Below are 17,176 nucleotides of genomic sequence, written 5' to 3'. Positions count from 1 at the left end.
GTCTCCTTTAACTCTTCCCCCAAGCAGGGCAGTAAATTGAAGCAAGATGTAGCAAAATATACTAAGAATTACTTTCAGTCTCTTGGTTTGGGTGAGTTTTTTTTCCCAAGTCCAGTTTCTTTTGGAAAAAAATCAGTTATGTTATTGTCCCAACACATGAAATTTGAGAGCATAGTTCCTTAAACCTTAAAGATGATGGTGAGAAAAATGCGATGAAAACATTTAAAACTCATCTATATTTCATGTATGCTGTTTGAGTTTAGAATTCTATTTTGACATATTTTCATTGACGCTAGATTGCACAGAAATAAAACAATGTTAGTAAAATACTGTGCTCAATTTTGTTTTTCAGCAAGGAGAGATAAGAGCTTGCAAACTCCTCACATGCCTCCATAAGTATTTGTATGTTGCTTCATATCTTACTAAACTATTTTCAGTGCTTTATCTTCTTCATCTGTAGATCGGACACAAATTAACATGATCATACGTTACAATCTACAAATATAATAACTTCTTATAATCACATTAACATTTCATATAGAAAACAGTGGTTTGGCTCACTGCTGAAAGTGTATTGGTATTTGTATTTTTTGTCCAATATGCTCCTTGTAAGTTCTCACAAAGACCTGGGGCCCTAGGCATATTTTGTATCAAAAATATTCAGTCTCTGTTTTTTGTTTTGCAGGAACTTCTTCCGGAGTAAAAATCATAGTGTTTGGTTTTAGGACCTGTTCATACAAAGAACTCTTTTCACTGACTTTGTTGTATGTCCAGGAGCATCTAGGTAGCTTTAAAAGTTGCACTGTCTAGGCCCTTCGTGTTGCAGATGTTAGAACGTGTGTAATTTTTTTTGCCATCTTATATTTGGTTATAACAAAGTTGTTTGGTTCATAGGAAGTCTCCACTGTGTTACTGAAAGCAGTGGCAGGTCACTCATCTGTATTTGAAAAACTATTTTCAGAGGAATAGTGGAAAAATCATCCATGCTTGCCTTTGGTTTTGTTCCTCTGTGATATTCAGAGTTCTCACTGGAGCTCCAGGGAGGGAATGCAGTGTTGTTTAGAGAAAAAGCAAATGACAAAACTATCACAAGTGATTGAAAAGTGAAATTTAATGGTGGCATGTTGGGTATGTCTGTTTCTATTGTGTGGCAGCAGTGGCCCACTGTCATCCAAGGCAGCACTCATAACTTTTAATGTGATGTCTTGGGAAGCGTCTGGTGTTAACCTGACAGAGTTGCTGCCTTTGTTTTGTTCTAGTTTTTTTAAGATGAGAAACTGAGAAGTAGCTGAAGTTCTCAGGTGGAGAAGCATGTGATGAGCTGTCAATAGGAGAACAAAATCTGAGACACATTAATGCTTGCATTGTGTTCTTCTGTTCTACTGAGAGTGAATAGACATTTTTTGCTTGTAGAGAGTTTGATCAAATTCCGGCTTTGTTGAAAGTAAGTTAAATGACCATTTTGAACATGGGTATTAAACATTAATGGTATTAATAAGTGCTTTTGTGACTCTGGAAGATTGATTCCTTGTGCTCAAGTGTTACGATCTCATTATCACAAGATTAACTTTTTTGTTAAGTTTTATTCAGTGAGATCATTCAAAATGAAGTTGTGCACATTGTGAAATAGTGCAGTATAAAATATGAATTATGTTGAATCTCACCAAGGAAAAAGGTTATTGGATACATGCTTTTTTCTCATCAGTCACAGGGTAACTAATTAAAAAAAAAAGGTGCATGTGGAATAAATTAAATTGGTAAGGGTTGGCCAAAGGAACAGTTACTCCTGGCTCTTTTCAGCTACTCACAGGAGAGGGTGGACAGACTGTGACACAGGTACACAACCATTATTCCTGATAATTTGTGTCCATAGAGTCGATTATATTGCTGAAAATGAAATGTACCTGAACCTTATTAGTAATATGGCCACAACTGTCTAGACAATTCAGGGCTTTGGAACAGTATTTAAGAGCTGAATGACTTTTAACACTGCTATTAATAGTCTATTAAGCAGCTCTTGAGTTAAACCTTTTCTATTGAAAACAAAACTGTCTTACTGTTAACACAAAAGCCTTGGGAATGAATAAAAGGCTTTCTTAGTATTTAGTACCATTATTTATGGGAATGAGATTTCCAAAGAGAAAAAAAGATTGTTTTTCTGTTAATTGCATTTCCAGTTCAAACAGCTTTGATTTGAGGTACAATGATAGCAAGATGAGAGAGTGAGCTCCTGGTTTACCTACTCTTTGTTGGCATGGTGATGTGTTCACTGCAGAGAGATTCCTTCCTATTATTTGTGGCCAAATTTAATGTTAATCGTACTGCAAAGCTGGCACTGTCTATTTTCAATAGTCTGTGTGTTTGTAGACAAAAGAATAGACAATGGATTACATACTTAAAATGCAGAAGGCAGTAGGGTACTGTTTTTGAAAGTATTAAAGTCAGAATATCTTTAACCTGGAATGACAAATAAAATGTTGCTGGTTAGTTACTGAAATGGCTTAGAGACTGTGGTAGCAAAATGAGCTTGCACAATAGTATTTTTGTCCTGGACTAATCCCATTTCTTTCAGAACAAGACAAGCTCAGTAATATACTTTAATTATGCTCCATGTTGATGTTTACAGCATCACCCTGTAGAATTCACTCAGATGCTGAATATTTGTTAGATTAATATATCAGTCTTCTGTGAGGATTTCAGTCTTACTCTCCATTACTCTTCAAGGGCATAGAGCCCTTTATAACAACATTGCAAGTGTGATTATGCTGAGTGTCTGAAATAGGTGACTTTGTCTTTTTCTAACCTAACAGTGCGTCGTGAACCTTTGGAGAAGGCAAGGTGAAGTCAGCTGCAGCAAATTGGTGGAACAAGACTGTAGGTTGTATATGAGAGAATAATGCTGCACTTCTGGGACAGAGCTGAAGAAATCATAGCTGCAGCAGATTCAGTGTTTTATTTAATTGTAGAGAGCCTGCTGTTTCCAGGAAGAGGAGCAAATTGTTGTAAATTCCTAATGTTTTTGCCAGGCAGATTTTGTCTGTCAAGATCCTTAAGACCTCTTGTGACAATCTAATAAATTGAAGATTCAGAAAATTGTACCTTGTGTGCTGCATCTTTAGTAAACAGTTATGATTGAGTTCAAAATACCAAACGTAAATTGCTAGGAACAGACAAACTGAGGGTGACTTAAATTTAAAAATTGCTGTATACCTCATTCTCACTATCACTTTTGGGAAGAGCTTTGTTTTCCTGTAAAGGCTGTTCTGATGTATTGCAGATTTTCATGTTCTGTTTTGTGACCATGTACTGTGACTTGCAGATTGCCTTCTACTGGGGAGAATAGGAAGTCTGTAATGCTAAGCCCAAAAGAAGGAATCCATTCCTACTATTCCTTCTTGTATCTGAAGCCATGCCAGCAGTCTTTGCCCAGGGCCTCACAGCAGCATATGGGTGAATTCTAGAAGGAGGTACTTGTAAACATCAGTGGAGCATAATTGGAGCATTCTATGGGAACTGGCAACAGCATTCTGCCTCAGTAGGCAGCAGGGTCACTTATCGCAGCTTTCCTCTGCTTTCATACTTCTTGAACCAAATTCTTCAGAAAGTAGCATCACATTTTCTCTAAGACTAGAATTTATTTTTTTTTTAATTAAATAACCTGACAAATAACCCCTCCAACCTCCTTGCCACAAAAACCCCCGAAGAATATTCATCTCTCCCCAAGACTTGGGGGAATAATTCCCCCAAGACTGTCATAGTGCTTCTTGGTGTTACGCCTATCTTGGCAACATGGTCTGACAAAAACTCGGGTAGCAATCAAAGGATACTTTCAAGGAGGTTCATTTTGTGTTGTGTAGTCAGCTTGATAAGACACTCATCTTAAAGCATATGTTCAGTTTGCACAGCTACTCCCTTGCATCCCTCTGGGATGGAGAAATTGACCAAAAGGGTAAAGATAAACAAAGTTTAATGGATAAAGCAAAGACTGCACACACAGGCAAAGCAAAAAAAAGAATTCATTCACTGCTTCCCATGGGCAGGTAGGGGTTCAGCCATGTCAATGTAATGGTTACTTGGGAGAACAAGCCCCTTCACTCCTGTCCCTCTTTTTTCCCTCAGCTTTTATTGCTGGGCACACTGCCATGCAATATTGGATCTCTCTTTGGTTGGTTGGCATCAGCTGTCCCTGCTGTGTCCCCACTCAACTTCTTGTGCACACACCCCCAGCCTGCTCACTGACAGGGCACCGTGAGGAGCAGCAAAGGTCTTGACCCTGTGTCAGCACTACTCATCAGTAGCTAAAATATTGGTGTGTTAATCAATGCTGTTTTGCTCACAAATAATAAACATAGCCTTGTAGAAACCACTCTGAAGAAGAGTAACTTAATCCCGCCCAAAACAAATACATGTAAGGAAAATCCTAATCCATTGCATGAAGGTTTTAAATTATTGCCTCTTGCATTTTATAGGAAGTTAACATTATTGTATCCTTGTGTTCTTTGTATCTTTTCAAAACTTAGAATATTTTATTTTAAAAATTCCTACTTGTTGTTTTGTACTACTTACTTAAGCAGGATGAGAGTCAGCTAAACTCAGCCTTAGGCAATCAATTTTTTTTTTCAGCTGGTAGTTGTTAAACCTGATAGGAGGCTTAGGTGAATTATTTCTTTCATTATGGGTTTCAGTTTGTAGTTTAAGTGAAGGCAGCAGGCTATCTCCAGCAGGAAGGAGTGTCATAACAGCTGACTGAAGTAGAACAGATTGGTTGCATTGCCATTTTATATAAGTCACTTTCCAGGCTGCCTTCAGACACTGTAATATGGCGGTGTGATACTGTACTGTAGGAAGGTAAGAATTTGTTGTCCTGGTTTTGGAAGTCCTTTCTTCCCCCATCTCTCCTTATTTCTCTTGACTTCTTGTTCTTGCCTGACCTACCTTTTGTAGTTCTAGCCTGTTGCAGTGGTCTTTCCAGCTGACATGAGAAGTCAGGAATGGTATGTGTGTGTTAAGCCAGTTGTACAGGCACTCATCAGGCCACACTGCTCATGTAAACTAGGACTTGGTAGGTGATGTGCTTAAAGGCTGGATTGACTTAGAAGTTTACCAGTTTTCTTAGCAGTTGTGTTTGTCTGAGTATGTGTATCTTGTCTTACTGGTTGCATATTTGTAAGGGATTGTAACCCAGACATCTTCTTCCCACCTGCCCCAATGTATTAAAAAAAAAAGAAAAAGCTTTGTTGTCAAAATTGTTCATGGTTGCTGCTTTTTTACTCAGTCTGAAGGACCACATTTTACCAGTGCATTGCCAGTTGGTATATATTGCATGCAATAGTCTTTGTTCTGATCTCTTGTAATGTTTGAAAAGATAATACATATGACAACAATTTCCAGTATTTTTTGTAGTTTCTCGTGCCACTTTCTTAAGAAATTGAAAACAACACGATCTATGTGGGCTGTTATGTCTGGTACTTTTTAAACAGTGTCTGTCTAATTTCTGTGCTTCAAATCCATGATAGGCTTAGAAAGCGTTCCTGAGTTTTGTTGGCTTTGAGCCATTTGATCATTCATTATGGGAGCACCATCCAGGTTGAGGTTCCATTCAAATACATGAAAGAAAAAGTAAGAATGGGAACTACCCTAGGAAGAAGATCTCTGCATCAGTTATGCAAGCTGCTCAAGTGGAACAGAATAGCCTTTTCTAAGGCTGTCTCTTCTGCAGAAAGTAGAACATAGAAGCAGCATATGAAAAACCTAAGTCACTGAGAGGATTTGAAAATTCTGTTTTAGCAGAAGTCAGATATCACAGGGCATTGACCTTGATTTCAAGGCATTCCCACATTCTCCTCCTTGAGATTTGAGAAATCCCTATCGGATGTACAGAATTTTGAAATGTAATCTTTACTTGCTTTTCTGCATTGCATTTTTGACACTAAAAATAGATGGTAAAACAGTGTAAACATCAAGGCAAAAATTATTTAATGTTGGAGTTACATTAAATGCCTAAGTGATGTTTATGCTTCCTGATTTGTTTCAAATATATGCAGAATTTTTTTTCAAATGGCAGTACATCACATTTAATAGTTCTCTTTAATAAAAGAATAAATTTTGTATTAATGTACAGAATTTCAAAGTGCCCTAAAAAAGAAAATTATACTAACTTGTATCAGAAAGATTGCTATTTGTTGTCTTGAGAAGAATGGGAAATACTTGAGCTGCTAGTGTTTGTAATTGGCTTGATGATCTTATCTTCTGAATTTTAGGAAGATACTGTCAAATCAGCTGACAAAGTTTTATTTGCCCTTCAAGAGCTGGAAAGGAAGGAGAACCGAAGTGGGAGAAACGAATGTAGTGGAGTCCCTGAAAGTGAACAGTTACTTAAATTTAGTATACTACTGGTAGATATTTGCCTTGCTCTGCTGTACAGTTTTCTATGGACAAAAGTTTTCTGTAATATCTTGATTTGATTACTGTAACTTTTGCCAATGGAAACTTCTTGTCACAAGACATCTATAGTCATATAGAAAAGGAAAGTAAAGTTTCCTCTTTTCTCTTCTGTTGAAGATTTTGTATTGTGACCAAAAGTATAGTATTTGCTGAATACATTTTAATCTAAGGTAAACATTTTAACAAATGCTTGTTTTATTCTTCAAGATACGGAATATACGAACGATGTAGAGAGTTGGTGGAAGCTGGTTATGATGTTCGACAACCAGACAAAGAAAACGTAACGCTTCTCCACTGGGCTGCAATCAACAACAGGATAGATCTGGTGAAGTATGTATTATTACGCTTTAAGTTAAATTAATTATGTCCTTAAAAATGTTGATTTCTTTTTTTAAGAGAACTGAATGTCTTTAAATTTTATGTGTCTAATTTGTCCTTTTTTCCTTGACAGTATGTCAAAGCTCTTGGCTATTAACGCATCTCTACCACTGTGGCATACAGCATTGTATCTTCTTCTATTCTTTTGCTATTTACTAGAGTGCATGTAACTACTGATTTGTCAACTGTATCTAAAATTCCCTTTTCTTGATGCAGCTCTTGTACTTCAGATTCCTGTGTCTTTGGTAGAACTTGATTTATTTTTGTTTATGCCACTTTTGTGTGCACTCTCTTTTTGCAGTTAATTTTATTTCCTCAGAATTAAATTACAGTAATTTCACGAATACAAGCCGCACCAATTTGACCAAAATTTTGGTGGAAACCCGGAAGTGCGGCTAATATTCCGGGGCGGCTAATCTATTAACAAAATTCTAAAAGCTGCCAACACGGAAGTGAGAGCCCGCGGCAGCCCCAAGCCAAGCTGGAGCCCGGCCGGCCCCGGCAGAGGTGGGAAAGCCTGGCAGAGGCGGGGCCAGCAGTGTGGGGGGCGGGCGGCAGAGCCTGAGCCAGCAGGGCGGGGCAGGGAGGGCGGCAGAGCCTGAGCCAGCATGGCGGGGGAGCCCGGGAGAACTGGGGCTAGCAGTGCAGGGGAGCATGGCAGAAGCAGGAAGGCCGGCGGGTGGGGCTGCCTGGCAGCGGGGGAAGCCCAGCAAAATGGGGGCCAGCAGCGTGGGGGAGCCCGGCGGTGCGGGGGCCTGCAGTGCCGGCCAGGGCGAGGAAACGCGGCGGCGGTGCAGACGGGAGGGGGCGGCCGGCGAGCCTGGTGGCGGCGGCGGCAGCCCTGCCGGCGGGGCGAGCCGAAGCGCCGTTCGCCGAAGCGCGCGAGCCGAAGCGCCGTTCGCCGAAGCGCGCGAGCCGAAGCGCCGCGAGCCGAAGCGCCGCGCGGCGAGCCGAAGCGGCGCGAGCCGAAGCGGCGCGAGCCGAAGCGCCGCGCGGCGAGCCGAAGCGGCGCGAGCCGAAGCGCCGCGAGCCGAAGCGCCGCGCGGCGAGCCGAAGCGGCGCTCGCCGAAGCGCCGCGCGGCGAGCCGAAGCGGCGCGCGCCGAAGCGGCGCGAGCCGAAGCGCCGCTCGCGAAAGCGCCGCGGGGCGGGCGCGGCGCTCGCGAGGCGCGGCAGCGGGGCGAGCGAAAGCGGCAGCGGGGCTGGCGGCGAGCCCGGCGGCGGCAGCCCTGCCAGCCGGGCGAGCGAACGCGGCAGGGGGGCGGTGCTGACGGGAGAGGGGGGCCAGCGAGCCCGGCGGCGGCGGCAGCACCACCCGGCCAGCCCCGCCGAGCCGTGGCGCTGAGCTGGGCCACCCGGCCCCGTCGGCAACCATGAGCGGGCCGAGCCTGCCTGGCCCCGCCCCGAGCCAGTAAAGCCCGCTATGCCGCGATCCTGTTACTAATTGGCCAATTTGTGAAAGCTGCGCACGGATTCTCGCGACGAACGAAAGTGCGGCTAATATTCGGGGTGCGGCTTATCTATTGACAAAGACAGCAACATTGTCGAGGCACCGGGGGTGCGGCTTATAATCCGTGCGGCTTGTATTCGTGAAACTACTGTATTTAGTGTTTTCTCTTTTTGTTCAAGCCTATCACATCTTTCTCCAAGTGTTTTCAATTTCCACAGTATGTGCAGTGGATAATTTTAGTAAATGTGTTGGCTATTAAGCTTGGTACTACAGAGATAAAGTTATCTACTGTTGTGATACTAGATCTGTGTCTTGCTTAGTGAGTGTTACTAAGTTCACTATGTAAGTTCTTTGTGGTGAAGTAGCTTAGCAGCTTGTCTGTCAAGAGTGCAAGCTTGAAATTAGACTTCTCTTATTTTTAGTATTTCTTCATCCCGTCTATTTTGAGACTTGAGATTCAATGTAGATAATGGTGAAACCCATTGATAGGAAAACTACAGAACCTTTTCATATTTCTATAAATCAGGGATAAGTGTCTACAACACTATTCTGTTTTCATCATGACACTGATCTGTTGGTATCTCTTTAACTCAGTGTTGTAAAAATGCAAAAAAATGGCCTTATGTCTCTGCAGTTACTTACTTCCTACATTTCCCCATCTTCCATGTCAAGCTTTCTCCAGACAAGGATTTCTCTTCTACTTTTCCTTCTAATAACAGTGACTGCATGTACTTTGATTCCTCAAGCGCTGAATGCAAGCTGAGATAGTTTTCAAATGCTTGCCAAAGTCTTGATGATCCTAATGTGGAGATCAGTGGAAGTATTTTCTTCTTAGGGCAACCTCTTATGAGATCTGCTTGCTTTGAGTGCAAGTAGTTTGCTTAAATAGGGCTTGCATGCCTGGCATGTTCTAGTGGAAACTTAAATGACTCACTGAGAGTGGGATTGCCCAGTTCTTTCTTTCTTCAGGGATCTTCTCACCTAGCACAAATTTCCTTCTGCAAGATCTGCTTAGACAAGGAGATTAATTTCTCAGTCTGATTTTGCAGAAAAGTCTTACCATTTTTGTATACTGAAACTGAAATGCAGTGATAAATCTCAACCAAGTCTAAAAACACCCTTAAAGAAACATAAAATGTTATTTCAATGCACCATCTGGCAGGAGATTGTCACCTTGTCTTTTCCCAGTTGTCAAACTGCAAGTTCTTCCTTCTAAATAAAACCTACTAACCAGTAAGCAGTTCTGCTGTCAGAATCTGAACGTATTCTGCGTTTCTGCAAGGACCAGTGTTTGAAGGAAGACAATCTGTTTAGTGTTCACCTCCCCATGAGTGGCTGTCACATCAGAGAGATGAATCCAAGCTTTGGCTGTGAATTCCTCTGCTGTCTTTTTATCTAGACAAGACTTCCTTTGGAGCTCCTTCCCAAGAGGGAAATAAATAGCTCCTCAGTTAGTAGTTGATACTTTACTGTAACAAAAATTGCTTCATTTCTTTACCATATAATGTACTTTTTGTTTTCATCTAGGTGGGATCAAGACTTTTCACAAAATCTTTTCTCATGGAGAAATAAAAAAAACTTCTGCAGAAAGATGTCGAAGTTTTGTTCTTTTAATGTTGGAGATGAGTGGAATAGACTGTTGTGCATCAATCAGAGCAGATCTTGTTTGTCTTTCACACTATTTTTTTTACTTTGGCAAATCTGTTGAAGTACTTCATTGTGTCTGGTGGCTCTAAAGCAACTGTATAAAAATTTTTTCTTTGCATTTGTTTAGTCTGACATGGATTTTTCAGTTTCTATTCCTAAAGGTTCCTAAAAAGGCTGTTTTTGAAATTTCATTTTCTGAATCAATAAGCACTCTAGAAACTGAAGGTAGTTAATTAAAAGTAATGTTTTTTCAAGTTGTTCTGTTTGTTGCTCTTCTTGCCATGTCTTGAAACACTTAACAGAGTTTGAGATGCCAGAAATTCAATGCTGAGGATTTGAAGGACAGCTCGTGTGGGTGGGAGAGCAGTGTTCATATATACCTGACAGGTATTTTCAAAGTGAAAAGTCTGTAGGCACAGGTACTTGAAATGTGCAAACACAAATCTGTAGCTCAGTGGTACTTTTCAAAGGTTAGACAGTAGTGAATGAAAACCTGTAAGTCTTCTGGGAAGGCCTGTATTTAGAAACATTAATTTCTTTCTAAAGCATACATTTTCTTTCACAAAGAAAAAGTAATATTGCCGGTTTAGTGTCCCAGATAAAACAGCAATGAGAACAGTTCACAGAAACATTACAAATTACTGTGAATATCAATTATTGCAGTTAAAAATAGGTAACTTCTTTTGTTCTTACAGATAACTCATTTTTTTATAAATGTCCTTGAGGGAAAAATAATTTTTATCCCATAATTTAGAAATATTTTTTAAATACTCAGATGATTTTTGTCCTTTGATTAATAACAATTGGAAAGTATGTAAAAATCTCAGTCCTGCACTAAATGTGTAACTTAAATGTGATCTCTGGGATCAAGACCTCAGCAGGATTATTCCAGTGATGATACAAGCTGCAAGTGTAATGGTATGTAATTTTACTATTTAGCCAAAATTCTCTAAAACTGATAGTTTTCTAGCATCATAATCTTTTACCAGTAATTCAGAATTCTCTTTAATGCAACAGCCCCATAATATTTAAGAATAGTTTATTAAATACTTCAGAGGTGGCACAGTTTGTACTACTGCATATAGTAATTACTCTATTTTACCTTAGAATAAAATTAGGAAACAGCATAATGTTTAAAACTCAGTAGGAGGCATTTCTAGTCTCCCAACCCATGTCAGAAAATCCAACAAAATTGAAAGTATATGCATGACCTCTACAAAGGAATGTTATATGAAGGCAAGAAAAGGTTCTGGTCTTCTGATCTCTAACTGCCTATTTTACATAACATCAAACATGCTCAATTGTGTCCTCTCTTTAACCAAAACAAGCAATAATGTTTACTATTTGTTATTCCAGATACTATATATCAAAAGGTGCTATTGTTGATCAACTTGGGGGAGATTTAAATTCTACCCCACTTCACTGGGCAACAAGGTAGGAAAAAATCTTCTGAAATTTTCTTTTCTGTTTCTTTGCTTAAACGTGGAGTACAGATAGTTTTATGAAATTGTTATATTTTATGGGAATACTTTGTTCTAGAATTAATTCAGTCTTTCATAATTGGGCTGACTGTGAATGTGGTATGTTTGAACTAAAGGAGCTTTCAGCATATGTTTTTTTTCTGATACAGACAAAAATGATTGCTACAATAAGAAAACATGTAGAGTATGGGCAGCTTACCTTACTCTTACCTCTGAGATCTTTTTTATCAAGTCATCTGAAGTTCAGCGGCACTTTTGCAGATGGGTTGTGGGATGATTTTGTGTGCCTTTGTTCTTGCAGTGTTCTGTTGCGTATGTGGGTTTTTTTTAAGATGTACAGTAATTTCACGATTATAAAGCTGCACTATTTTGACTAAAATTTTGGTCCGAACCCGAAGTGCGGCTTATAATCAGGTGCGGCTTATATATGGACAAAGAATGAAAAGTTGCTGTTTTAGTTTGGAGGACAGGTGTCTGCTGAGAAAGGCAGGAGATTCTCTTTGAAATGGAGAACGCAAACTCCCTCCCTCCAAATTGTTATAATTTTGAAATCAAGGGGCTCTCAGGCAAAGATATGGGAATTAGGAATAACAGTTCTTTTCTAGGGAAATTAAAATAGAAATACAGTACTACAAAGAAACAAACTCCAAACCCTGGCAAAGTCAGAGTGCAACCCGGCACCCCGTCAGGCAGGGTGTTGGTAGCAGTCCCATTAAATGGTGGCTGCATCCTCCTGCAGTGACAGATGTGATTCAGTTGAAGCAGTGCTCCTGTACAAGGTGCAGTTTCCCTCCGGAGGTCCAGTGGTGATGAGGAGAAATCCAGTTTTCCTCTGGAGTCCAGTGGAGAAAGGGGCTCCCTTAGTGTCCCAAAACCTCTGTTTTTATCTTGGTAAGAAATACTGTGCTCTTCCCCCTGGCTGGAGCAACTTCCAATGGGATGCAGTAATTTTATCAGTCACACAGTGGGACTCAATGGGCCATTAGCAGAAAATGACTCTCTGGAGGAAGGATGGGTTGTGAAAAGATAAAGAACAATGCCCTGCCTGGTTTCAATGGATGTCCCATTAGCAGAATATCTGCCGTTGAGATAAGGATCACTGTCCCCACCCTCAACAGATGGTGATAGAATAGATGCCTTTTATCACACTCTGTGGGGCTTATAATCAGGTGCGGCTTATGTATGGACAAAGAATGAAAAGTTGCTGGCACCCGGAAGTGCGGCTTATACTCAGTGCGACTTATAATTGTGAAATTACTGTACTTAAAATCAGATTTCTTATGTAGAAGATCATCAGAGAATGATAAATGGCTGGAAAAATTGAAGACAACCTTCAAGCAGTCAGCCTGCTCCTTCAGAACACCACCTAGAAATAGGTGGGAAAGAAACAGTGTCCATATTAATATTTTTAACTGTAGATGGCAAAAGGACATTTGGAAAATTGCCTTTTAGAAGATTTAATGTATCAAAATAATCTGTTTGCTGAAGGTGAGGACTTGCTTGTTAACCTCTATTAAAGATTTTAACTTCCGTATTTATTTTTGTTACAGAACACAGTCTGTGGATCTGTGTTAATAGCACGAAATTTTGACTAAATTTCCTGGTGTTCATTTGTACCTCTAATCAGTTCTGTGAAGCATTGTCTGAAGTGGCTCCTGCAAAATTGAAAAGGTCTTTTGCTCATGTCAGAAGCTGTACTGACACTTAGGCACTGTCGCTAAAAGAAGGATATGCCTATTTTCATTATGCCAAAAAGATGCATAAACTTTTAAGATAGTGTGGAGGAAATGTAGACCTTCAGTTTTCCTTTTTTCCCCCCTCTTTTTCTTTTACTACAGTTTTTAAGCTCCACAAAAAGTGAGAGTATCTAGCCAGTTCGACATCTCTTAAAATAGCCGGTTTCATATGTGGTTTGTAACAAGTCACAGTGGACTAGATTTCTCAGCTATAACCTGTTTTTTCTGTTGACTTTTTTGCCATGCACTACAGCTAAGCAAATTGCATGTGATGAGTGCACTATACGCATGGAATTTCTCATATAAATGAGTTTGCTTACTTGGAGAATCAGGTCCATGGCAGTTCCTGTTTTTAAAGTGTGAGTTAGTGTGGGATTTCTGATAGTGTAATTAAATGCTAAACATATTTGTTGTATTTTATTATTCAAATTTTAATAGTTTTACTGCATATAGTTATTCAGTTGCTTGTTTTTTGTGTTTTGTTACATTTAGACAGGGTCACTTATCCATGGTTGTACAGCTGATGAAATATGGGGCAGATCCGTCGCTAATTGATGGAGAAGGATGTAGCTGTATTCATTTGGCTGCCCAGTTTGGACATACTTCGATTGTTGCTTACCTGATAGCAAAGGGACAGGTAAATTTTAAGTAATACCATATTTAAATAGATTCTACTAAAATTTAGAGTAGGAACACAATTGAAAGTTACACCTGTCATTAAGGAAATGCAGAATATTTGCTTGAATAAATACAAAAATAATTCCATGTCCTTTTTTGTAGACTACAGTGTTGTGTGACACCTATTAAATTAATTTCCTGCAACAGTTGTCTGAGTACTTTGGCTTTAGTTCACACCTATCTGATGCAGTATATGGAAAATCTAATTCTTTATTTCTGTTGGATATAATCTTTAAGTGTAACTGTGATAATGGTAGCAAGTGTTACAGCGTTCTTCATAGAATCGTGAGTTATACATGGATAAAGAATCTAATGGTACATCAGTCGACAACTTTTAATTATTGCTGTTCCTAAATAGAAAATGTAACACCTGCATACCTTCTTGCTAGCCCCTTATATTACTGCCAGATCCGTAAAGTGTGTATATAACGTGTATTCATTACTGTTCCTGTTTGTCCCATCTGTCCATCTGTCTGCTCAAAACCTTGATCTTGTTTGCTATGCACCTTGCACTATAATTTGTAGATTTACTCACCCGTAGGCATGTTCCTGAAGCACAAATCAGATTTACTCTATAAACCATAGAGAAAAGTGAAAACCTTCCTCTTGCATGACAGTCCCACTAATGGTATTCACACTGCTGTATTCTGCTTCTTCTTTCAAATACCAAGTGAGTTATGATCCAATGAGTCATGTAGAATATGAAATCAGTGAGTTTGGTCTGTGTAAAACAAATGCTAAACTTGCTGCAGAAAATTATTTATACCTGTACATGTGAAAAACCGCAAACTATTGCTCCAGGCAGTATTCAGTTTGCATCTGTTTGGTATAACAGTACTTAGTGTATGATAAAGAGTAAGCTAGGCAAAAGAAGAGTCTGATCCTGTTTTTTATATTTTGTAGGAAATAATGATTGGAGAGGAGTGTGTATTTATGAGGAGCAAGTTTTGTATTTTCTTCTCAAATTATATTTAATTGTGTGTGGATTTTATGTTACCAGAGAAAAAATCTTGCTGATATTATACAAGTGTAAACTTGTTCGAAGCAAAGCATTATTAAAGTACTAATAGCCTTTAAAGTATTGTACTGTGATTTTAAGGTCTCCCTGTGTTTGTCTTTATGTTTATATGCAGATTTGTCCTGTTTATATGAACATATAATGCTTCAATTCAAAATCAGCTCTATGTCTTTACATGATTACATACATAAAGACACAAAGATTGCCTTAAGATGTATTGTTACTTTGAAAACAGCTCTTCTTATCAATAGTTTTTAAAATACTGTTTTTTATTAAATCCATCAAATATTTTCAAGTATGATTTTGGTATTCTTTCCATTATATAAATTTAAATTAATTTTAACAGTAATTTTTCACAACACTTCTAAAAGTTCAGCTTTAAAAATGATGTATTGATCTGTATGTTTAAAATCTAGTAATATCAATACAATTATAATTATAATAACCATTCTTAAAATTATAGTTCTCTAGTTATATTACATACACCTACAGAAACTACATCATTTCTCTAGAAGCTGAAGCTGTGGGAGATAGATGATTCTGTTTTTTAATTTTCCTTTAATTAGTAATGAGGTCATTAATCTCTTCACTTTATTTCTTTCCCCACTTTCTTTGTGGTGCTGAGATTTGGATTTGGAAACTTGAACTACTTTTGCTTTTGTGGGTTTACTCTATAGACTGCTACTTATTTTCCTTTCCAAAGACCAGATAGTCTTTAGCCAAAGAGTAGGCTAACCCTTGTTCTGAACCTAATTCTAGTACCTGTATGGCAAATGACAGCTAAATAAATGTCAAGGGTCAGTGTAGGCTGTTGTGCTGTGTTAGTTCAGATCCTGATGCCTTTGTGGAGGAGTGTTGTCAAAGAAAGCCAGTTTTCATAACTGAATAGAAGACTTACAGGTGGATTAAGAAATTGTTCGTAATGGAGCCCAGCTTCAGTGTTGCTGTTTCACTTTCTTCTGGGCTGCAGCAGCCAATGATAAAATTTGTAATCTGAGGCTTGAGTCCAGTCCTCCAACTTCCAGAGTGGAGTGAAGGGGAAGAACTCCTAGTCTGATGTCCTCTAGCTTTGCTTGAAACCACTTTCATGCCAGCAAGTACTACTCAGCCAAGAAGAGGCAGCAGTGGCTGATAGGTGTTGCTTTTTATTTAGTCACACCTCTTACTGAATTCCAAAAGACTGATAGCTGGCTGTATCAGAATTTGAACATGTTTGTGTCAGTAGGCTGCCTGGGTCAAAATCAAGCCTGGTACAAGTACATAATATAAATATAATCAGAAATCAAATAACAGAATCTGTAGCACAGTTCAAGTTTAGCTAAGATCATTATTTTAAAAATACAAGAAAGAAAAAATGAAAAAGAACTTGAAGACACTTAAAAATGTTCAATGTGCAGTTTGACTGCTTGATATTGTACTTACGCTACTTAAAATGCCAGGGGCAAATCAGGACCTTGCATACATTCACATGGAATAAGTTAAGATATGGATGTGGTATACGAATGGTTGAATAGTGTCTTCTCATCCTGTGTGAGTAACTTAATCATAGATAATGAGTGACTATAAAGTTGATTGTAGGGTAATACAATGTAAGAAATATTCCAGTTCTAAAATTATAGTTTAACTATTTCATACTCATAGTTCAGCTATCACTTTCATGGTTTAACTAGCACTTACTCATCAAGTACATTATTTTTTATTCCCAGAGTTGCAATTTTGTATGTTAACTAATGTCTTGAGCTCTGTAGGATCATCTGCTGAGCTATGGCCTAGAAGTAGGTGGCATCTAGACTGGGAGATGCCAGAGTGGTACCAGCAGATTTGGTTACTTTGGTGCTGTGATCCATGAGCTGTGCTCCTAAGCAGTGTCACTTCAACTTGCCACTGAGGCTCTTTCACTCCACCAAGGCTCAGGCCAGTGTTAAGACACTGAACCAACTGTTTTGTTTCCTAGGCCAACTCAGAGTGCATTACTTAGAGGATTTTAAGACCAGCTGTGGTCTTTCTTATGACTCTCAAGACTGTGTGTTTGATGGACTAGGGTATTCAGAACAGAGCTTTTGTTTGAAGCAATGAGGTAGGTTTAGTTCTGTGTGTCATCTTCCTTGTTGGTCTGTGCTCCATTCTATGGGAATCTTACAAAATCTCTGCTCCTAGTCAGTAACTAGCACATCTTTTCTAAATTAAGAAATCTTGTCAGACTTACATTAGCCTTACTGATAAATCTTCTTTGTTAAATGCTTTAAAAACCTTTTTTCCTTTCCATGGCCAACAGTTCATGTGAAAGGGATCTTTTCCTTATGGGTAATAGGATTCTGAACAAGGATGTGATGAGTCTTTTCTATG

At 39.1% G+C, this 17,176-nt stretch overlaps 1 protein-coding gene across 1 annotated transcript in view; it reads left to right on the top strand.

Annotated features, from left to right (window-relative positions):
• Positions 1-17,176, top strand: part of ZDHHC17 (zinc finger DHHC-type palmitoyltransferase 17) — a 68,545-nt gene that overhangs the window by 18,303 nt on the left and 33,066 nt on the right. Inside the window, exons 3-5 of the mRNA XM_033057969.1 lie at positions 6,652-6,774; positions 11,274-11,351; positions 13,627-13,771. Coding sequence (XP_032913860.1) covers positions 6,652-6,774; positions 11,274-11,351; positions 13,627-13,771 — 346 coding nt within the window. The remainder of the gene's footprint in view (positions 1-6,651; positions 6,775-11,273; positions 11,352-13,626; positions 13,772-17,176) is intronic.

The sequence above is a fragment of the Catharus ustulatus genome, chromosome 4 (genome assembly GCF_009819885.2).
Source record: "Catharus ustulatus isolate bCatUst1 chromosome 4, bCatUst1.pri.v2, whole genome shotgun sequence".
NCBI classification, from domain to species: Eukaryota; Metazoa; Chordata; class Aves; order Passeriformes; family Turdidae; genus Catharus; species Catharus ustulatus.
The sequence above is the reverse complement of the archived record's forward strand: the minus strand, read 5'-3'. Positions and strand labels throughout refer to the sequence as shown.